The sequence below is a fragment of the Erpetoichthys calabaricus genome, chromosome 2 (assembly GCF_900747795.2).
Source record: "Erpetoichthys calabaricus chromosome 2, fErpCal1.3, whole genome shotgun sequence".
Lineage (NCBI taxonomy): Eukaryota > Metazoa > Chordata > Cladistia > Polypteriformes > Polypteridae > Erpetoichthys > Erpetoichthys calabaricus.
Window position 1 is genome coordinate 59004091 of NC_041395.2, and position 23282 is coordinate 59027372.

The window sequence follows — 23282 nt, forward strand, 5'->3', positions numbered from 1 at the left end:
TTGGTGGAGTTTGGGAACGTCAGATCAAGACAGTAAAAAGTGTGCTTAACATCACTCTATCACTCTCTTCTGGAAGATTAGATGATTCTTCTCTGCGAACATTCTTATATGAGGCAATGTCAATTGTAAACAGCCGTCCCCCTTACCACTGACAACCTTAATGACCCGAGTAGTCTTGAACCACTTACCCCTAATCACCTTTTGACTCTAAAATCTACTGCTGCCGTGCCTCCTCCAGGAAAGTTTGTTAAGGAGGACATGTATGCAAGGAAAAGATGGCGACATTTTCAATATCTTGCAGAGCAATTTTGGAGCAGATGGCGAAAGGAATATATTTTTAACATTGCTCTCAGACAGCGCTGGCACATACCAAGAAGAAATTTGCAAATAGGTGACATAGTAATAATGAAAGAAGATGATCTACCTAGAACTGAATGGCGTTTAGGTAGAATAGTAGAGACCAAAACTGACAAAGATGGACTTGTAAGGAGGGTCAAAATCCACCTCGGAGACCAGAAGCTAGGTAAGAAGGGAGAAAGGCTTAGCAAACCGTCAGTAGTTGAACGCCCTATTCAGAAGCTGGTCCTTTTGCTGGAGACTAGTTAAGATCTGTTCCTCAACACTCTCCACAACTTGACCTTTACCTCAATTAGTTTGCTATTTCATTGAGCTTGTTGTTTAAAATGCTGTTATCAATTGTCTGTCAGTGTTGAAATCATTATAGTTAAATCTTTAATGATTTGGTGGGAGTGTAAAGGACACATGATACTTCAGCAGGGCTTGAATCGCAGCATTTGCGTGACTTTTATTTTGATAAGTTATTGAGTTTCCTGGTTTGCATAATTAATTGTGCAGTTTGCCGGGAATAGGAAAGGAAAATGGCGACATATGGAGTTAACAAACAAGCACCTCGCTGAAAAGTGAACAAGGTATTAATTTCTCTGTTATATGTAAAACAAATGTTACGAATGTTTATGTTAAGTTATTTATATGCCTTTTATTTGTACTTTGCCTTTTATAGCTCTTACGGTGTGTTTATGAAACAAGGTTACGGAAACGAAAATAAACATTCATAAACCATCAGTCTGAGAGTTGACCATCATTCAGCCGGGGTCGCTACAGCAACCTCCTCCCTTCCCAAAACCACCACTGTTACCCCCACCGCCTCTCTCTCTGCAGCAGCCTCCGTTGTCGAGATTCCCGATGACGTGCTGCTGTCGGCCAGCATGGAGTTGGAGGCTGGTAAGTGACCGCCACCCATGGAAACTGGTGGTGGCTCCTTCACTTTTTCTGTTTAACCTGTTATTTGTTTGAATTTGTAAACAATCTTCCCCAGCATCTACCTCCCAGTCTGCAACCAGTGGAGGGCCCGTGCCATCCCAGCGCTCCCAACCGACGGCTGATCCGGGAAAGCAGCCTTCGCAAATGCTGTCTGTAGCCAGGAGAGAGGTGAGTTAAAAGGATGTGTTTGTTTGAATTGCATTGCCGGGAAAGGAACAGGGCCTGTTTGATTCTTTTTGTTTCTTTTCCTCTTGCTCATGCCGTCTCTCTTTCTCTCTCACACACACAGCTACTTTTACCCGAGGGCTGGAGGACTTCCCTACCCAAAGAACAGCATGTGTGGGTAAGTCGGGCCCTTTTCACCAGGGGCAAGGATGGAAAGCCTGTTCTGACGTCCAACCTTCGCCTTTGGTGGTATCCTCCCGGCCCCCGCAACGTGCACCTCCAGCCCCCGACATCGTCCGACACCTTTTTTCAGCGCCCGTTCTTCCTGTGGATGCCGTACCGCATGTGGGGCTACAAGCTGTCCTGCACGGTGTGCAGCCACAGGTTGTCGGGAGCCGGACTCTACAGGACCGTCCGGAGGGTCCTGGAGTCAGACGGATGGTACTTTATGGCCACGGAGTACCTGGAGTGCCGGCGCTGCAAGAAGAAGGTGGCGGGCTGGTCGCAGGATGTCTTGGATCAGCTGCACTGCACCCATCGGGATGACTTTCCAGCTATCCTGACTTACAGGTCAGACAAGGAGTCTCCGATGGCTGGGTCAACTCTCCATAGGTAGACAGGCACACACGGGCAGTCCTAACGTCTCTGTTCTGTCTCAACACAGATTATCCTGCGACAAAAAGCTCATCGGGCAGATGTGTGAGCGCACGCTGGGCAACGGGGCCACCCGGCTGCGCAAATATCTGCTCGAGGAGCACGCCAAGTCCTGGTTGGAGCGGTCCAGAAAGTTCATGTTCGCGGTCACCAAGTTCATCACATTGGGTGCCGAGCCATCTACGACTACGCCTCGACCACCACGGATGACCCCGGTGCCCGGTGTAAAGTGGTTGCTGTCCATCTATGCCAGGCAGGTGGCTTCGAGGATAGAAGAGACCAAGGCCCAGATCACCTCCATCTTTGGCTCATTCTTGAAGATGGACTCAACCAAGAAGGTGAGCAATATCGCCATCCCTTCCTTCCTTCCTTCCTTCCTTCCTTCCAGCTTACCGTCACTCTCCCTTTCATCGTTCAGGTGACCAAGAAACTTGCTGGTGCCGCGGCAGGAATGGCAGCCTGGGTGACCAACATGGGGAATGAGTACGGCCAGGTCTTAATCAGCGTCCTCACTGCAGCCGAGGGTGCTGGCCTGTACCCCATGGCCACCGGGCTGATGCGGCGATACCGTGATGCCGGTGTGTCCCCGCCTCTGGTCCTCTATGTGGACCGAGACTGCTGTTCCCACGGGGGACCATCCAAGGTGTCCCTCTTATTCCATCAGTGGGATCAGCTAGTGGTGCGGCTCGACGTGTGGCACCTGATGCGACGCTTCGCGGCGGGTGTTACCACGGAGAGCCACCCACTATACAGCCTCTTCATGGCGCGTCTCTCGTTCTGCATTTTTGAGTGGGACGAGGGAGACGTCGCCCGGCTGCGACAGGCCAAGGCTGGTGAGGCAGGGAAGGGTCCCCGAGGCTCCAGGCAGGGAAACATCCCGTTAAAGGAGCTGGCCCGCCACTGCCGCCGCCGCACGCGCGGGGTGGAGGAGACTGGCCGGCTCATTGACGAGATGTTGGAGGCCTTCGGGGACGCCACTGACACCATGGGTATCCCGCTTTTGGACCGCGCTAAGATCCAGGACATCTGGAAAACACAGAGGCGCCACCTCCACTGCATCCAGGACCCACCCGGCGTGCACCTGTACATGCAGACTGGGCAGCTGGTCAAAGGGGGGATCACGCTGCCGGTGTTCAGGTGTGCGCGAGGTTCAACTTCATTGGAGTCGTTCCACCTGCATCTGGACCGCTTCATACCTGGTAAGGGTGCCCAGAAACCTGTTCTTTGTGACCTGTGTTGTGCGAGGGAGTGGGTGGCATTGCATTTTTATCTTTCTCTCTCACTCACTCACCGTGTCTTTCAGGCACTTCAGCCAGCGCGGCCCACTTTCAGGCCTATCTGCTGGAAGGCCTGGCGCGGTGGAACGAGGACCGTGCGGCACAAGCAGTGGAGGCAGCAGACCGTGATATGGTCTGCTACAGTGGCCAACTCCAGCACTCCGTCAATGAGCTGAGTGAAATTTTATATAGCACGAAGCTAGTTGACGATCACACCCGGCCTGCGAAGTACACTGGTGAGGCGGGTGTCGAGCTGTCTGTCTGTCTGTCTCTCTTTCTCTCTCCCTCCCCCCCCCCTTTTCATTTTAAAACAGTTCCCTCTTTTTCACAGGTGAGCTCATCGGCATCCAGTACCTTTTTTCGCAGACCGGTCGAGTGCTGGAGGAAGTGATGGGCAGGGATCCCGACGCTCTGGATGGGACTGATACAGACGACGACGACAGTGTCGAAGAGGGCTTCCAAGAGAACGAGGGGTTGGTAGAAGAACATCTCGAAAACACCCTCTTCGGCCTTGAGGAGGACTTCGCCCGACAACCGTCGTCTGACAAGTCCCAGTCGCAACCTGCCATCTGCGCCTCACAGTCTGGGCCAGCCGACCAGGAGACCTCCCCTGGAGACGAGGCCATTCAAAGGGTGTCCCACGAGCCAGTAAGTCTCTCCTGACGAGTCGTGATGTACCTGTGGAATATCCAATGAGTACTCACTCCCCTTTCTCACTTTCGCTCTCTTTCTCCAACAGAGTAGCCTTGGAGCTGACACTGGCCCGGGTTACGAGCACGTGGTCAACCTGGCCTCTAGTCTCATGATGCTGTGTCACCGTGCATACGTGACTCAGCAGCAAGTGGCGGAGATTGTCGCTCTCTGGGAACGATTGCCGGAGGGCGACAAGGCCCCGGTTCGCTTCCCGCCACGCCACCAGGAAAGACTGGTGAAGGGGAGGTTCCGACGCAAGCACTCACAGACCAGTGTCGCACCGGGAGTGGAGAGCTTGCGACGGTAGGTGCTCAACCTCTTTGGCGTTGCCTCTTTCCTTTTGATTGGATATCAATGGCAGGACTGACTGACTGACTGACTGACTCTCTCTCTCTCTCTCTCTCTCTCAAAAACCCACCCCCCGAATTTTGTAGGTGTATGGTCGGCCAAGCCGCACAGATGCCAAACATCAGCCGTCTTGTGGAGGCCGTTTGTATAGAGCTGTCCAGGATTCACCCCGAAGGAACCACCATCTGCGGCGTGAGGGTGAACCGCTGGGCAGCTGTGATGCGGGATTATATCTGCATCCAAGAGAACATCCTTACAAACCCGGTACTCATGGCCCAGACACGTATCCAGTTATTCCCCCTCAATCAGCGCACCCTGGCACAATGGTAAGTACACACTGGACAAGTGGGATCCACCATGCCCCTCTCCTCCCTCCCACCCTGACTTACTTTGCTTTCTGTCCCTGTAGGCACCTCACTCGCACCAGGGAGCTGGTACGGCGGGCTCTGGAGATGGCCGTGCCATTGCCATCCAGCTCGGCCCTTGCTTCGGAGCCCACCCCTGCCGTACGGCCACGGCCCACGGGCCCCGAGCAGTCCGCTGCACCATGTCATGAATACTCGGACCTGCCTGACCTGTCCGGTCAGGCGACGCAGCGAACTCGGGGCCCCATGGATGTGGCACCGCCAATTGTTGGCCACCCCCCCGTGCCACAAGAAGCACCCGCCACCCAGCCACTCCTCCCGCCGGCTGACACTGCCGCTTCTCCGCTTCCATCGCCGCAGGCGAGACCTTCAGTACCCCGCACCACTGCCTGGCGGCGGAAGAAAAAACAGGAGGCGGAGGAGCTGGCGCAACAGCAAGGTATCCCTCCCAAACAAAGAAAAAAAGTGGAGGCCTTTGTTTGCCAGCGCTGTGGCCGTCCTAAAACAAAAGAGTTCGGCCACAGCCGCTTTGGGAGGGAAACCTTTTGTTCCATCTCAGCCGGCAGAAGTGTCCAGGAGTGGCTGGAGGAAAAGAGGAGAGCGAAGCAAAATCGTGCCGGGGGGGATGGCCACTAAACAATTTTTGTTAATCAGTAGATGGGCCCATACATTGCTTTTTTTTTTTCTTCTTATTTTTATAACTGCCTGGCACTTTGTATGTTGGCAGAAAGGGAGGCCTGCTTCATTTTTCAAGCTGTTTTTACTTTTTTTTTCTTTGCAAATGACTGGCACTTTATATATTGTCAAGGAGGCCTCCTTTTTTCAAGCTGTTTTTACTTTTTTTAATTTTTTTTTGCAAATGACTGGCACTTTATATATTTTTTTTCAAGCTGTTTTTACTTTTTTTAAATTTTTTTGACAATCTTTTTTAATTTTGGGCTTCATCTACTGGTTATGGTAGTTATTTTTTTTAATTTGATATTTATTTATGTATAGTTCCTTGGATTGTTGTTTGACTTTTATTTAATATACACTGATTTCATGTTATATTTATTGTATATAGTTATTTCACGTTATTTTTTTTCTTGGATTGTTGATTGATTTCTATTTATTATATGTAGTATATACTGTATTTCATTTTATAAACCTTGTTGATTGAATCGTTGTGTCTGCCTGCCTGCTTCTGTCCCGCCCGCCGCCGCTTTAAGGGCGCTCTGTTTACCTTCCCGCGACCGCGTGGCTAATCGGCTATGCGCCCGCCCCTTTCACCTTTTACGGACCCGGTTCAGCCTCGCAGAACGAGGGGCCATGCTAATCTTCTCATTTGTGTCGTTCCAATTTTAGTATATGTATAGCCGAACCTAGTACGACTGTAAAAAATGAGAACAAGCCAGTATTTAAAACGCAAACATTCCATACATTTCACCCTTTCGGGTAGAATGAAAAAAAAAATACAACACAGTCTATTAGTGTTTTCTTCATGTTTTGTCCTGTTCAATACAAAACACATAAATGTTGTCGTCCGCAGTATAATATGATATCGATATTTACCAGCTTTGCTAAAGGGTATCGTTTGATAGCTGATAAAATATTCCCGTTTTCATAATCCTTTTAGGGTGGATATAATAATTATGCGACTATCAGTTTGGGCAACCAGTAGGAGCTCGCATTCCGAAGACGACAAACTCGTCATCGCGGGCGGCCTCATTAGGGAGCTGGTGGAGGGTTGGGTAGTGAGGCGGAGCCTGATTTTAAACCGGAAATGGAGATTGGCTGAGAAACTAGCGTGATGCGAAAAGATAGAAGAGCGGTTGAACCTAGGAAAAGAAAAATAATGCAGGTGTACTTTTGAGCGATGGTGAAAAAGGGCAAGTTTCACTTAAAAAGAAAGGAAGAGATTAAGGTATTAGTTACACTTGAGTCTTCCAATCTTCCATCAATCCAGTTAAACTAAAGAAAAAGGTGAAATCTGCATTTGGTGATATAGATAGTGCTCGGACAGCCACAGGTGAAATGTTGGTATTCAGTAAAAGTAGTAAACCATGTGAGAGAGCTTTAGTTGGTTAAAGAATTGAAGCGCTTTTTTGCTATATGATGATAAAAGTGGTAAGGGAGTAATAACGAGTTCCCCAAAAGTTAATTAATGAACAAATGAAAATCCATTTATCGGGACATAAAGTAGTATTGATAGACTATCCGTTTTTCCCCCCTTTTCTTAAAATTGGTAGCCCTTTTACTTTTTTGATCTTATTTTGACGAAATGAAAATACCAGAAAGAGTATGTTTAGGGTACTTAAGCTATAATCTAAGAATGTGTATCCCCCTGTCACTTAGATGTCATAGTAAACTGAGATGTAGTAGATGCGGAAATGAGCCTAAGTATGAAGAATGTAAAAAGACGTTAAACCAAAATGTTGTGATTGTCGGGGAGAACGTAGCGCAGCATAGAGAGGTTGTAAGGCACTAAAGAGAGCTGCTGAGGTTCAGAAAGTTAAAATGGGTTTCATATGAGTGTCATATACCGTAGTGTAAAAAACATCTGTCAGTGATGAACCAGAATGTGAAATCGATGGATGTACGTAAACATAATTGTTCTGTTACGAAACACTCCTTAATATTTGAAAAGTTGAAATTTGTAATGTTTATAGGAGATGTGATAAACTGTACATCTCAGACAGTGAGTCATACTGAAAAAAATAAAATTATTGTCAAGGTGGCAGAAAGTTCTTGGTTTAACAGGCATTACATGTGAAACTGTCAATGGAAATTTGATGGGTGGGCTGGTATCGGCTATTTCTCAAAGTGAAGGAACATAATGGGGTTTAAAATAGAGCAATGGAATGCTAGAAGCTTATGCGAATGGTCAGGAGTTTTTCTTCGCAAAGTGAGCCGATCTTTGTGGCGGAAGAAGGCCACGTGGTCACGGGAAGGTAAACAGAGAACCCTTAAAGTGGCGGCGGGACAGAAGCAGGCAGGCACACACAACGGTTCAATCAACAAGGTTTATGAAGAAATAACTACATACATACATATAATAAATAGAGATCTACGGAAGCGTATTAGGGCTACGGTGAGGAAAAAAAAATACGGACACAGTGAAGAAAAATAAAACAATGTCGAGATTAAAGTCGACATGTTGACTTTATTCTCCACATTTTCACTTTATTCTCGAAATTTATGTCGAGATGGGAGAAGAAAACATAAAAATGGAGTTAATGAAAGACTTAATACAAATGTATTTTAGAAGTGGTTTCAGTAATCAATTAATTCTAGCTATTTTAGCCCATGAGCACAGAATCATAATTAGCATAAGGAGTTTGAAGAGACTGTGCCGAAAATTGCATCTCTTTAGGCGGAGGAATCATACAGATGTAGATCAAGTGGCTGCTTTTTTGAAAAGCGAAATTGCCAGTAACGGACAAATGCAGGGATATCGCTTATTACATCTGCGAGCAATCCAAAGAGGGTACGTTGTAACACACGACGTGGTGAGACAGTTGATCAAGCTGATTGACCCCGAAGGTGTGGAGCATAGGCGGGCACGACAGCTGAGAAGACGGCACTATCACACCCAAGGTCCAAATGCACTGTGGCATATGGATTCTTACGATAAACTGAAGCCATATGGTATTGCGTTGATGGCTTCAGCCGCTATGTTTTGTGGTTGGAGGAGTATACCACTAATAATAACCCGAAAGTAGTTGCATATTACTTTATCTCAACAGTTTCGCAGTTGAGAGGATGCCCGCAGCGACTACGCGCAGACAGAGGCACGGAAAACGGACATGTGGAACAAATGCTTATGTTTTTGCGAAGAAATCACGATGACAGTTTTGCAGGTGAAAGGAGTTTCATTTATGGGCGCAGCACCGCAAATCAGCGAATTGAACCGTGGTGGGGAATCTTGAGGAAACGAAGTGTGCAGTTTTGGATTAACTTGTTCCAAACCCTTCCCGATGACTGATATTTCTCTGGCGATTTCTTGGATTAAAGCCTAATACAGTTCTGTTTCGTCAACCTTGTCCAGGCAATATTCTTAAATAAAAAACTGAAAATAAATAAATAAACACAATCGTATGTGAGCATAAATAATTTATTGTATTCCAAAATGTGTTTTTGTGCCTTATTTCTTTATATTTGTAATTATTTCTTCATTTATGTATTTCAGTAACACCACAGGTAACAAAAATTAAGAAAAAAATAAGCAACAAAATTGTACTTCATGACAGATTTGAGAATTTATGCTGTCCTGTTATTGTGTTTTTATTTATTTGTTGTTACAATTCAAAGTACATTTATTTATTTGCTTTCTGTCTATGTCTCCTTACTCTTTCAGAATTAACTGTTTCTGGTATCTCTTACCATGGCTGTCACTAGTGTTCCTGTGTGAGTCTTTCTTTGTAGTAGCAGTGTTCCTCTTAAAACAAAGGTTTCTTTCTTTAATTGACATAATGGTTGATTGCGTTGTTTTAATAGACCCAACATCACCTGTGGTGTTGACATGTAAGTATTCATAGGTTAAATAACACAAAGGTTAATTCGAAAAAAAAACCAAACTTTTTGGAATATCGGGCTTGGTGCCTGTAGAATTTGTTCAAAGGTGGTGGTTTATCATCCTGTTCCCTTGTTCTTTTTTTTTTTCCTTTTTTCTTTTTGCATGCTCAATTACTCTTTATTATATCTCTGTTAGAGCCCACGTCATGTAGGTTCTAACCTATTAGTTGTTCCCTGAAGGCCAATTTGTAATATTCTGAAATTTCTTTTAATTTCAGTTTGTGGTAACCTAAACTTTAAATGTAAATGTCTGCCAGTTTCCTGCGAATCTGTTTCAGGTCGCTTGTTGCATTCCAGCTGGTTAAATTTGAATAAAAATTGAGGCTTTGTAAAACTTTGGAGTGGAACTGTAACTTTCTCTTGGTTTATCTAATTTATCCAGCTTGAACCCTGTGCCACAGTTCCGCTGCGAGACCTCCTGCAAACTGACCCTCAAGGCCTCCGCCGAGGTGATCCAAGTCGCCAAGGCATACAGCCCGAGTGGCTGTGTGCCGTTCAGGGTAAAGTCAGCCGAGGTGGTCAGGGAGAAGGCCAGGAAACTTGTGCGGGCAGCAGGTGGTGACCCCGGGCACTTCAAGCTGGTGCATAGCGCCAGCGAGCTCCAGTTTGGACAGTACCGGGGTCAAACTTAAATGGTTGCTGACCCATGGCCTTGGCTATGCTGTCATGGTGTTGACAACCCACCAGAGTGAGCGCGAAGATGGCCAGGTGTCGGATAGCCTGCTGGCGAGCAATAAGAACTCCCTGGAGTCCTACACCTGTCTCTTTCCCGACGTGAAGACGGCCATCCGTCATCGACGGGAGAAAAACGGGTTGGCCAGGCCCCTGGACGAGGGCAAGAGGCTTGTCGGCTTTGGCAAACACGCACACCTGACGTTTCAGGCCCTTTACGATGCAGAAGATCGGGAGGCCAAGAGGTAAGAGACTTTTGGGTGGGGTCTGAGGGGAAGGCTACAGCAATGTAGTGGGACCCTGCTTCCATTTTTTCACCAGTTACCATTCCCGCTTTTGTACCCCAACGCAGTTACATCAAATGGCTCCGGTGCCAGACCACCAAAGTTGGGACCAAGCTGCATGCTCTCCAGCTGTATGTGCGGCGGAGAGACGAGGCAAAGGCGGCAGCAGCCTCCTCCCTTCCCAAAACCACCACTGTTGCCCCCACCGCCTCTCTCTCTGCAGCAGCCTCCGTTGTCGAGATTCCTGATGACGTGCTGCTGTCGGCCAGCATGGAGTTGGAGGCTGGTAAGTGACAGCCACCCATGGAAACTGGTGGTGGCTCCTTCACTTTTTCTGTTTAACCTGTTATTTGTTTGAATTTGCAAACAACCTTCCCCAGCATCCACCTCCCAGTCTGCAACCAGTGGAGGGCCCGTGACATCCCAGCACTCCCAAACGACGGCTGATCCGGGAAAGCTGCCTTCGCAAACGCTGTCTGTAGCCAGGAGAGAGGTGAGTTAAAAGGATGTGTTTCTTTGAATGCTATTGCCGGGAAAGGCACAGGGCCCGTCTGATTCTTTTTGGTTTTTTTTCCTCTTGCTCATGCTGTCTCTCCATTTCTCTCTCTCTCACACACACACACACAAAGCTACTTTTGCCCGAGGGATGGAGGACCTCATTTCCTAAAGAACAGCACGTGTGGGTAAACCGGGTCCTTTTAATCAGGGGCAAGGATGGAAAGCCTGCGCTGATCTCCAACCTTCGCCTTTGGTGGCATCCTCCCGGCCCCCGCAACGTGCATCTCCAGCCCCTGACATCACCCAACACCTTTTTTCAGCGTCCGTTCTTCCTGTGGATGCCGTACTTTATGTGGGGCTACAAGCTCTCCTGCATGGCGTGCAGCCATAGGTTAACGGGAGCCGGACTCTACAGGACTGTCGGGAGGGTCCTGGACACAGACGGATGGTACTTTATGGCCACAGAGTACCTGGAGTGCCGGCGCTGCAGGAAGAAGAAGGTGGCGGGCTAGTCACAGGATGTCTTGGATCAGCTGCACCACACCCTGGTACTATCCACACTGGAGCTTGCTGGCGTTATGCACCAGCTTGAAGTGCCCGGGGTCCCCACCTGCCACCCGCACGCGTCTCCTGGCCTGCTCCCTGACCATCTCGGCCGACTTTACCCTGGACGGCACAGAGCCACTCAGGCCGTATGCCTTGACGACCTGGATCGCCTCGGCGGAGGCCTTGAGAGTCAGTTCATCAGAAGTTTCGCGGTGGAACTATGGCACAGGGTTCAAGCTGGATAAATTAGATAAAGCAAGAGAAAGTTACAGTTCCACTCCAAAGTTTAACACCTCTGTTTTTCTTCAAATTTAACCAGCTGGAATGCAACGAGTGACCTGAAACAGATCCGCAGGAAACTGGCAGACATTTACATTTAAAGTTTAGGTTACCAAAAACTGAAATTAAAAGAAATTTCAGAATATTACAAATTGGCCTTCAGGGAACTACTAATAGGTTAGAACCACCATATAGTCTGCACCAAGCGACGCGGGATCCAACAGAGATAAAATAAAGAGTAACTGAGCATGCAAAAAGAAAAAAGGAACAAGGGAACAACAGGAAGATAAACCGCCACCTTTGAACAAATTCTATAGGCACCAAGCCCAATATTCCAAAAAGTTTTTGAATTAACCTTTGTGTTATTTAACCTATGAATACTTACATGTCAACACTGCAGGTGATGTTGGCTCTATTAAAACAACGCAATCAACCAGTACGTCAATTAAAGAAAGAAACCTTTGTTTTAAGAGGAACATTGCTATTACAAAGAAAGACTCACACAGGAACACTAGTGACAGTCATGGTAAGAGATACCAGAAACAGTTAATTCTGAAAGAGTAAGGGGACACAGACTCTAAATAAATAACTAAATAAATAAATAGGTTAGTAATACTAGTACTGACTTTTTAAGGCCTGTAATAATATTACAACTACCTTGTTACACTGCAATTTCCAGTTGTTAGCATTAGAGACTCTGCTCTGTTGGGACCTTAAGGCCCTTAACCTGCAATTGCTGAGCGCTTTGAGTAGTGAGAAAAGTGCTATATAAATGCAACAAATTATTATTATTATTAATTATTATTATTATTATTAAACAATTATAACGCAATTCTGTCCAGACTATATACAAATATTTATATTACTGAAACCAGTTTGCTAAAAGAAAAAAAGAATACTTTCATTAATATGTACAAAACAAATAAATTCTCATTAGATTAAACTACATCTGTTTTATTTCACTGCACTATAATCCTTGTACAGCAGTAGCACTAATAGTTATATAACTTATTATACCACCTGTCAAAGTATTGTTATGTAGTCGCTAAAAAGAATATGCACATAAAAAAAATTAGATTAAATTACAAGTTTTATTTCACGTCACTATAATCCTTGTGTACTAATAGTAACTGCAATAGTACCATATTAATAGTACCAGCGGGCCCACTTTAAGATAAAACTTGAAACATGACATCGCCGCTTTTAGGTGGGGAGGCGGGTCTTTCGGAACAGAAAACGGAACGCATTTCGTTTCAGCCAGTCAAAATTTACAAAAAAAAACGGCAAAGAAAGCAAAGTGTGTCAGGGTGGGGGGGAGGAGAGGGGCATGGTGGATCCCACTTGTCCAATGTGTACTTACCATTGTGCCAGGGTGCGCTGATTGAGGGGGAATAGCTGGAGTACCGGGTTTGTAAGGACATTCTCCTGAATGCAGATGTAATCCAGCATTACTGCTGCCCAGCGGTTCACCCTCACGCCACAGATGGTGGTTCATGTGGGTGGTGCCACATAAAGCACCCACCACCCAGCCACTCCCCCCGCCGGCTGACACTGCCGTTCTTCCGCTTCCACCGCCACCCACAGGACCTTCACAGTACCGACACAGACTCGCAGACACAGACTCCGACAGTACCCCGCACCACTGCCTGGCGGCGCAAGAAAAAGCAGGAGGCGGACGAGCTGGCGCGACAATGAGGTACCCCCCCCCCCCCAAACAAAGGAAGAAGGTGGAGGCCAATGTTTGCCAGCGCTCTGGCCGTCCTAAAATGAAGGAGTTCAGCCACAGCTGCTTTGGGGGGGAATCCTTTTGCTCCACCTCAGCCGGCAAAACTGTCCAGGAGTGGCTGGAGGATAAGAGGGAGAAAAAAAAATCGTGCCGCTCTTTGGCCATTAAAGGAATTTTATTTATTTAATCTGTAGATTGGCCCATTTATCCATCCATCCAGCTGAATCCAAACACAGGGTCACGGGGGTCTGCTGGAGCCAATCCCAGCCAACATAGGGCACAAGGCAGGAACCCATCCTGGGCAGGGTGCCAACCCACCGCAGGACACACACAACCACACCCACACACCAAGCACACACTAGGGCCAATTTAGAATCGCCAATCCACCTAACTTGAATGTCTTTGGACTGTGGGAAGAAACCTACGCAGACACGGGGAGAACATGCAAACTCAACGCAGAGAGGACCCGGGAAGCGAACCCAGGTGTCCTAACTCCGAGGCAGCAACGCTACCCACTGTGCCACCATGGCCCATTTATTGCTTTTTTTTTTCTTCACGAGCAGGCCTGCTTAAGATTTTGTTAATCTGTGTAACTGCCTGGCACTTTGTGTGTTGGCAGAAAGGGAGGCCTCCTTCCCTTTTCAAGCTGTTTTTACTTTTTTTTTTTTGTAATCTTTGCAAATGACTGGCACTTTATATGTTGGCAGGCCTCCTCCGCACAATTTTCTTTTTTAATTTTGGGCATCAAATGTAGGTTATGGCACTGACAGTTATTTTTTTATTGCAAAAATTATTGTTTAATTTGTATGTATAGTTATTTCATAGTTTCACGAGAGGCCATGCTAATCTTCTCGTTGTTGTTCCAATTTTAGTATATGTGCAGCTGAAACTAGAACACTAACAATGTTAGAACAGGACAGTATTTAAAGCCCAAACATTGAGTATATTTCACGCTTTCGGGTAGAATAAAAAAATACAACACAGTCTATTAATGTTTTCTTTATGTTTTGGCCTGTTCAATACAAAACACATAAACGTTGTCGTCCGCAGTATAATATGATATCGATATTTACCAGCTTTGCTAAAGGGTATCGTTTGATAGCTGATAAAATATTACCGTTTTCATAATCCTTTTATGGTGGATATAAAAATTTTGCGACTTTCAGTTTGGGCAACCAGTAGGCGCTCGCATTCCGAAGACGACAAACTCGTCATCGCGGGCGGCCTCATTAGGGAGTTGGTGGAGGGTTGGGTAGTGAGGCGGAGCCTGATTTTAAAACTGGAAATGGAGATTGGCTGAGAAACTAGCGTGATGCGAAAAGATAGAAGAGCGGTTAAAACTAGGAAAAGAAAAATAATGCAGGTGTACTTTTGAGCGATGGTGAAAAAGGGCAAGTTTCACTTAAAAAGAAAGGAAGAGATTAAGGTATTAGTTACACTTGAGTCTTCCAATCTTCCATCAATCCAGTTAAACTAAAGAAAAAGGTGAAATCTGCATTTGGTGATATAGATAGTGCTCGGACAGCCACAGGTGAAATGTTGGTATTCAGTAAAAGTAGTAAACCATGTGAGAGAGCTTTAGTTGGTTAAGGAATTGAAGCGCTTTTTTGCTATATGATGATAAAAGTGGTAAGGGAGTAATAACGAGTTCCCCAAAAGTTAATTAATGAACAAATCCATTTATCGGGACATAAAGTAGTATTGATAGACTATCCGTTTTAACCCCCTTTTCTTAAAATTGGTAGCCCTTTTACTTTTTTGATCTTATTTTGACGAAATGAAAATACCAGAAAGAGTATGTTTAGGGTACTTAAGCTATAATGTAAGAATGTGTATCCCCCTGTCACTTAGATGTCATAGTAAACTGAGATGTAGTAGATGTGGAAATGAGCCTAAGTATGAAGAATGTAAAAAGACGTTAAACCAAAATGTTGTGATTGTCGGGGAGAACGTAGCGCAGCATAGAGAGGTTGTAAGGCACTAAAGAGAGCTGCTGAGGTTCAGAAAGTTAAAATGGGTTTCATATGAGTGTCATATACCGTAGTGTAATAAACATCTGTCAGTGATGAACCAGAATGTGAAATCGATGGATGTACGTAAACATAATTGTTCTGTTACGAAACACTCCTTAATATTTGAAAAGTTGAAATTTGTAATGTTTATAGGAGATGTGATAAACTGTACATCTCAGACAGTGAGTCATACTGAAAAAATTAAAATTGTTGTCAAGGTGGCAGAAATTTCTTGGTTTAACAGGCATTACATGTGAAAGTGTAAATGGAAATTTGATGGGTGGGCTGGTATCGGCTATTTCTCAAAGTGAAGGAACATAATGGGGTTTAAAATAGAGCAATGGAATGCTAGAAGCTTATGCGAATGGTCAGGAGTTTAAAAAGTTTATATCTGATAGAGCTCTTCCCACAGATGTTATACGTGTTCAGGAGAAATGGCTGTTACCTCACTTTAGTTTTTCTTTGCATGATTATATAGTAGCAAGACATGACAGATTACCTGGTAAAGGGGGCGGAGTGGCTACTTTTATAAGACATAGTTTGGGATATAGAGCGGTGAATGTAAATGAAAAATATGAAACAGCAGTTTTAGAATTATTTAATACTGAAGGAGAAGTAATAGTAGTTACCTTTTACAATCCTTGTGAGATATTGTCTATTGAATTATTGACATCTATATATATATATATATATATATATATATATATATATATATAATTCAGATTACTGAAGAATAGTGTGGTGTTGGGATTTTAATGCAAATAGCTCGTTGTGGAGTAGTGTTAGGACAGATAAAATGGTTAAGTGATTGAAGTTGTTTTTTATAGATATGTGTAATATAGTTTGTATTAATAAAGGAACAAGAACAAGGTTTAATATACAGAATCAAACTGAGAATGTCCGTGACCTTTGGCAGGAATTAGTAGATAGAAGATTATGAAGGACACATCATTAGGGAATGATTATAATCTTATAATATTTAGATCTGGGATAGAATTATACAAAAATAAAGTAGTATAAATAGGTGGAATTTTGCTAAAGCTAATTGGGAAAGATTTAATAAAACATGTGAAGAGGGGTTAAAAAAAGTAATTCTAGAAGATAATGTGGATAATTGTAATGAAAAGAAATGCAGTGTTATTTATAAATCAGCTTTAGAAGCAATACTTAAAAGTCAGGGTGCTAGGAGAACAAAGGCTGGTCCATGGTGGAATGAAAACTGTTATGAGGTAATCCAGGAAAGGAACAAAATCTTTAGGAGAATTAAGAAATGTCACACTGTAAATATGAAAAGGCTCAGGCAGTTGTTAGAAAAACTGTAAAAAAAATGCAAAAAATGTATTGGAGAACACAGTGTGATAAGATCAGGAGGGATATTAAAATAGGGGACTATGGAATAGGATTAAAGCAATGGAAGGAATTAAACAGGATATAAGACATTCAATTCTGATTAGTGAGGGCAAGTAGTATGTTACCGATGATGAGAAGGCTGATATATTAGATAAATCTTTTGTTAAAGTTCATGGCATGGAGAATTTAAGTAATGAGGTGAAATAATGTAGGAAATTTAACTTTGAAGTGTGATCCTGAAATATTACAAACTATCTATTTTAGTGATAGTATTACAGATATTGAATTTTCTTTGTATGAATTTAAAGATGCAGTAATAAGTATAAGTCGTACTTCTCTGGGGAAAAATGAGATTTGCTATCACATGCTCAAAAACATTACTGAGAAATCTCTTGAAGTAATATCATTTAGAGATTAGGTAAACTGCCTTCTACCCAGAACACAGCAGTAGTAATACCGGTTTTAAAACGAGGTAAAACACTGTCAGACCCGGCTAGTTACAGTATAGACTCATTAACGGCACATAATGAGTAAGATAATGGAGTGAAGGGTTAATCATCGTTTAACTTGTATCTTGGGGTAAAAAAGGTAATAATGGCAAATTACCAAAGTGGTTTTAGAAAGGGTAGCATGATAATGGACTCAGTATTGAAACTAGAAAATGAAATTAGAAAAGCTCAGGCAAATAAAGAATTTGTAATAGCAGTTTTTTTGACATAGGAAAAGCATATGATATGTTGTTAATGGAAGGACTTTTATTAAAGTTGTGTAATTCTGGAACTGGTAGAATGTACAGTTTTATGAGTTTTTTATTAGGTAGAAGTATACAGGTAAATCATTGTATGCTGATGATGGAGCTTTTTGGATTAAGAGTAGGAATTTTTGTATATATTGCTAACAAAATGTGATTAGAAATAAAGTTGAAGAATAAGATACATAAATGGGGGTTTAAGCTTTCAGTGGCAAAATAGCAAGTGAGTTGTTTCAGTAAGAGAGTGAAAAGACCTAAGCTAACTTTAAGAGTGTATGGTCAACAGCTGGAAATGGTGTCAGTAGTTACATTTTTAGGTCCATACACGTGTAGTAAATTGACTTGGAAGTGTCATATAAGTAAAATTAGAGAGAGTCAGGCTTTGAGAGTCTGTTGTGGTGCTGTTAAATCCTCGCCTAACTGCAATACAAGACAAGATGTGATAAATGCCATTAAACCTTTGCAGATTAAATTACTTTTAATGTACTGGGTACATATTTAAGGGCATAAGAATTATCACTCTGTAATTAGTGTATTAAGAAGAGATTGTTGGGAGCACCATAAAATAAAAAGTATTGTTAGTTTTGGGCAGGTGGGTTCAGCACAGGCTGAAATCATGGGGTTAATGAATTTTCAGATTGGTCCCACAGTAACACCAACATAACTTTTTCCAATGACATTAGTAGACTTTAGCATAAATGATCTGTTAAAAGCAAATAGTCAAGGTATGTCTGAAAAGATGATAGTAAATACATATTACTCAGAACTATTATGTGATATTAAGATTGTTTACATAAGCATTCAAAGATAATATAACATCAGCTTTTTGTGTCCCAGAATTACAAGTATATATTAAAAAAAGACTGTCTGATTATTTGTCAGTATTTACAACTGAAAAGATAGCCATTATTTTTGGTCTATAATGGATAGAAGAACTATGTTCAAACAGGGAACTTATCTGTTCTGATTCCTTTGCTGTCTTACAGATCATTAAAATGCGTAATTCTTCAGCAAGGCCTAACTTGTTACTGGAAGTGAATCAAGCAGTGTACCAGTTGCAGAATATGGGTCTGTGTGTTACTTTTTTATGGGTCCCAGCACATTAAAGGAGTCAAAGGAAATGAGGTAGTTGATGATTTGGCAAAAAAACACACTAAACATCCTTTAATTGATTTAAAGGTGACATTTAGTAAATCGGAAATCAAGTCTGATGAGGTAGAAAATCAATGAGATGTGGCAAAAAATGTAGGATGCTGATGGTAAGGGAAGACGTTTATAGAATACAAAGCAGAGTTGGATCCATGAAAAAAGGGGGCAAAACAAGAAGGGGAAAAAATTATATTAACACACCTTAGAATTGGGCACACTAGATGAAATGGTACATTATTCAAGATGGGACAGCATCAGTCTGGAGCATGCAGAGCGTGTAATCAATTAGAGATAGTACAGCATATTTTATTAGAGTGTGTGACGTATAAACTAAGAGTTCAATATTTTAAATCCCTGGGAATGCATAATTTGAAGGTATGGAGATGAGTTTAAATTGATTCATATTTTGTTATTTAAAAACTATACGGTTATTAGAAAGCATTTAATTAGAAAATATAGGTACAGTATTTCTAGTCATTTGTTTTCCCCTTTCTGCATCATACACCAATCCAGTTGATGGCGGTAATGGACCTTAAGTTGAAAAGTTTAAAAGAGTTCATCTTTTGAAAGGGTTGGGAGTCCAGCTAACCTTTAGGCCCACGTTAACCGAGATGGTAGTGTGGTGAGTGAGTGGTCAAGGCCCTTGCATATTGATAGGAGACTTAAACTGTGTTTTATTTCTTCTTTAGTGTAAATAATCTCTTGATTTCCCTTTTCTCCGTTCGCTCGCCAACCCCTGGTGTTGGGTAATTACAAATAGCGTGATGTATGTATGAGATATAGCATAGTGTGAAGGTGTAGATGACGCATACAGGAAGCAAAGAATAAACTGCATGGCACAGTGTAAAGATTTATTGGAATATTTCCTTGTACACAACATTAGTAGTAACGATGGTGTCTTGTCCTTGAATGAGTTTTCCTTGGCATGGATCATTTATAACATTAACTATAACGTCAGATGAACGTCGAACTCGTGAGAAGGCTACATAAAGTTGTCCATGTCCAAAAACGGGCTCAGAGAGGTAGATGCCAACCTTGTATATGGTTTGTCCTCGTGATTTGTTGATGGTCATGGCAAATGTAGGTTTAATGGGGAACTGTTGCCGTTTAAGTGTAAAAGGTAATTCTAGGTCAGAACTTGTAAGGTCAGTTCTAGGAATCAGAACAGTATTGTTAGCATGTGATCCTGTAAGAACTTTTGCTTCAATAACATTGTGTGTCAAGGTGTTGACGACTAAACGTGTACAATTGCATAAACCTTGTTTAGTGTTAAGGTTTCTTAATAGAATGATTATTGTTCCGATATTAAGGTTAAGATTGTGTTGTGGTAATCTGGCTGGGTTAATAGTGTTCAAATATTGTAAGGGGAAATTAAGATGGTCATTGTCGTCATCAGAGTCAACTTTGTCAGAGCTTAGAAAGAGCCGTGCTTCTCCAGGAAGTAATGCAATGACTTGGTTATTTATGTGATCAACATTAATATCTTTTGGACATAATATAGTCCGTTGTGTTAAAAGGGGTATTTGGTCTAATGAGATTGTTGTTCCAAATATCTCCGTAACTAAGTCGTCGCAGATAAAGGGTTGAGGAATTGTAATAATATCTGGGTGAAGTCCATCTGTATTGGTGAGTGTCCCATGTCCCAGTTGTAATAACCAATTGTTATATTCTGAATCTGGACATCGCATGTTTTGTACTAACTGTATCTTTTGAAAGCAATGCCAAATGTCCGCGTATTTTAAGGTGGACTGAACATTAGGTGAGCGCATGGCATGTGGAACAATAGCTAAGCACTGTCTAAAATCTCCTCCTAATAAAAGTACCTTTCCCCCAAAGGGAATATTATTATTCATCAACGTCTGTAGAAGTTTATCAATGGTGTTGAGTAAGTGACTGGATGCCATTGTACATTCATCTATAATTAACAGTTTTGCAAGACGGATGTCACGTGCATTGTTACTGTTCATTTTCATAGTGGATACCTGAATAAGGAGTGACATGTGTTTTTGGAGCCGAGACATTTTTTCTTCCGCGGTGTCAGAAGCGTGTTGTAGGCGCCGACGTGTATTGTTTTTTTTCATGTGGGTTCGTGTTTGTGGTCCTGTTACTCGAGGCGTATCGTTTTGTACCCGTGATCGTGAATTCATGACTTGTTTGTTCTTTATCGTTAGTAATATGGATAAGTAATAAGGAGGATCGTACTCACTGTTAATATGGAGCCTTTTCTGTGGTTGTACGGTTAATAGTGCATCATTGTAATGAGATTCACCTATGGTGTATAGTTTGAACGTGTTTAGATGACGTATGTTTAATACGGACTGTTCGTTTCTTCGTATTATTACCCATCAGGTGTCGCGCCTGTATATGTATTGTAGTCCGGTCTCTTGTTGTTTATGTATGACGTCGTTTGTAGGCGTGCGTCTTTTTAGAAATGCGTGGAATGTGCTGTATAGTCTGTACGTTGATTTCAGATGCGAGTTGTAGGCGAATGCTTCTATCGTAGTATCTGCCGTTTTCCGAAACACAAATCTCTTTCTGTAATATGTTGGGTTTGATGTGTGACCCTTTGAGGACTCCGTAGTCTGTCCCGTTTAACTGTGGTGTGGGGGTGTGAGTCCTCTTTTTCAGTACTATCTCGGGCCTGATTTGTGAAGTTTTGTGGACTCCTTAGACTGTCCCGTTTTACTGTTAGGCGGGGATAATCTGATTCAAATATGTTGTGTTGTCCGTATGTGTGGGGTGTTTGTATGATCTCGAGTGTTCGTTGTTGGTTGCTCTTCCGTTTTTGAGCCTCAATCTCGGGCTCGATGGGTGACCGTGTGTGGAGTTCGTAGTCTGTCCCGTTTCACTTTGGGGTGTGTGTCTGACTCCTCTTTTATGTGTGATATGGGCGCGTTGCCTCATTTCTTATTTCTGTTAGTGGAGGGGTGCTTTGTGTCTCATTTCTTATTTATGTTAGTGTGTGAAATCCGTAGTCTGTCCCGTTTCGTGTGCAATGGGCTTTGTGTGGCGCTCGCGTCTGACTCCTTTTGTTTTGTGTGCTAGGTGATGCGTTGCCTCATTTCTTATTTCTGTTAGTGGAGGGGGGCTTTGTGTGTCGTGGGTCTGAATCCTCTTTTTTGTGTGTGTCCCGTTTCGTGTGCTATGGGCTTCATGTGGCGCTGTGTGCCATGGGTTTGTGTGGCGCCTGTGTCTGACTCCTTTGTTTTGTGTGCTATGGGCGCGGCGCCTCATTTCTTATTTTCCGTTGCTTGGAGGGGGGCTTTGTGTGGCGCCTGCGCACTACGTCTTTTGCGTCCACGGCCCACGTCCCTGCGTCCATATCCGGTTTACCATTCTCGTTTAGTAATATGGATAATCTCTTGATTTCCCTTTTCTCCGTATAATTTAAGCAGGGAGAAGAATGAAGGACATTTGATTTTTTGTATATAGTTTTTTTTTCTTCACTCTTGTAGTTAAAAGTCAAGCAAAATGACACCTTTTATTGGCTAACTAAAAAGATTACAATATGCAAGCTTTCGAGGCAACTCAGGCCCCTTCTTCAGGCAAGTTTGCATATTGTAATCTTTTTAGTTAGCCAATAAAAGCTGTCATTTTGCTTGACGTTTCACTACATTCATAATGGCTGACACGGTACAACATGCTAGTACTTCTTTAATCCTTACATATTGCTTTTGAGAAGGAGGAAATGGATACTTTTATTTTTGTGTAAATAGTGTTTAGAACAAGAGTTATGTTTCTTTTCCTTTCCGGAGGTTTTGGTTGGACTGGGAGGAAGGGAAAAGACTTAATTTTTGTTGTTTGTTATTTCTGCTGTGTGTGTTTTTATTAATGACACCTTATTACTTTGGTTTGGGAACTTCATTTTTGCACTTTTTATTGGAAGCCCAAAATTCTTCTTTTTTTTTATATAACTTTTATAAATTCTTGTCTGTGTCTTTCTGCTCTCTCAGTCAATACGTTCGGTGCATGAGCTACAAAAGCCAGAAGTGTGGGTCTTGCATCTTATTGACAAATCCTTTAAGTGTCTGTCTTTGCTTGTATTCACAGTGATGTAATCAGCAGGATTTATTCTGAAGAAATTAAACAACAATCTTAACATCTAAACTCAAGTTGAGTCCTTTTGGCAGCTGGGTGAATAGATCTCGCAGTTACAAGGTGAGGTTGTGAGCCAGCAGAGTTCACCAAAGCATCAGCCTGCAGTCCTGCAGAAATGGCACCAGAGTAAGAATATGGATTCTAGACTACCTAGCTACTATTGCTACTTCAGCACCGATATGGGGATACAGAAGTATACCTCTTAGCATTCAAGGGATCTGCAAATAACCAGTACTGGCACCAATAAAATAGGCCCATACTGTTACACCTTTCCAAACAGGTAAAGCCTTAAATGCCAGTTGCAATTTAAACAAGCCGGCAAATTATGATATTTTAAAAAATGATATCCTGGCCCTGTAAAGAGTAACCCCAGTTATGACTGCCAAGAAGTACCCGTTTGATTCACGTATGCCTATTAGTGACCAAAGTTTTGACCTATGCGACGGTGTCTCAGATGAATGAACATCATCTTAAATTAAACCTCCCAACGTCTGATATCTTCTGCCTTCCTTTTGTTTCTGCGGTGGAAAGGGTGAGATTTGGGTGCAACACCAGTCATATGGCTGTGAAGAGGGGACAC

General features: G+C 43.0%; 3 protein-coding genes and 1 non-coding gene across 4 annotated transcripts in view; 3 read left to right on the forward strand and 1 right to left on the reverse strand.

The window, feature by feature from the left end:
* The first annotated feature begins 242 nt into the window (after positions 1-242).
* Positions 243-23282, forward strand: part of LOC127526605 (uncharacterized) — a 120001-nt gene continuing 96961 nt past the window's right edge. The window contains exons 1-2 of the mRNA XM_051922488.1: positions 243-1242; positions 1337-1449. Of these exons, the coding sequence (XP_051778448.1) occupies positions 1227-1242; positions 1337-1449 (129 nt within the window). The 5' untranslated portion in view covers positions 243-1226. The remainder of the gene's footprint in view (positions 1243-1336; positions 1450-23282) is intronic.
* The window catches only part of LOC127526839 (uncharacterized), an 81855-nt gene continuing 60277 nt past the window's right edge, over positions 1705-23282 (forward strand). The window contains exon 1 of the mRNA XM_051923811.1: positions 1705-1830. The gene's annotated coding sequence lies outside the window, so the exon portion shown is untranslated. The remainder of the gene's footprint in view (positions 1831-23282) is intronic.
* Positions 4443-5738, forward strand: LOC127526838 (uncharacterized). The gene is made up of 2 exons (XM_051923809.1): positions 4443-4744; positions 4828-5738. The coding sequence occupies exons 1-2, from the start codon at positions 4509-4511 to the stop codon at positions 5417-5419; spliced, it is 828 nt and encodes a 275-aa protein (XP_051779769.1). The 5' UTR covers positions 4443-4508; the 3' UTR covers positions 5420-5738.
* LOC114647461 (U6 spliceosomal RNA) lies at positions 14130-14240 on the reverse strand. The gene has a single exon (XR_003715523.1). It is a non-coding gene; the product is annotated as a U6 spliceosomal RNA (small nuclear RNA).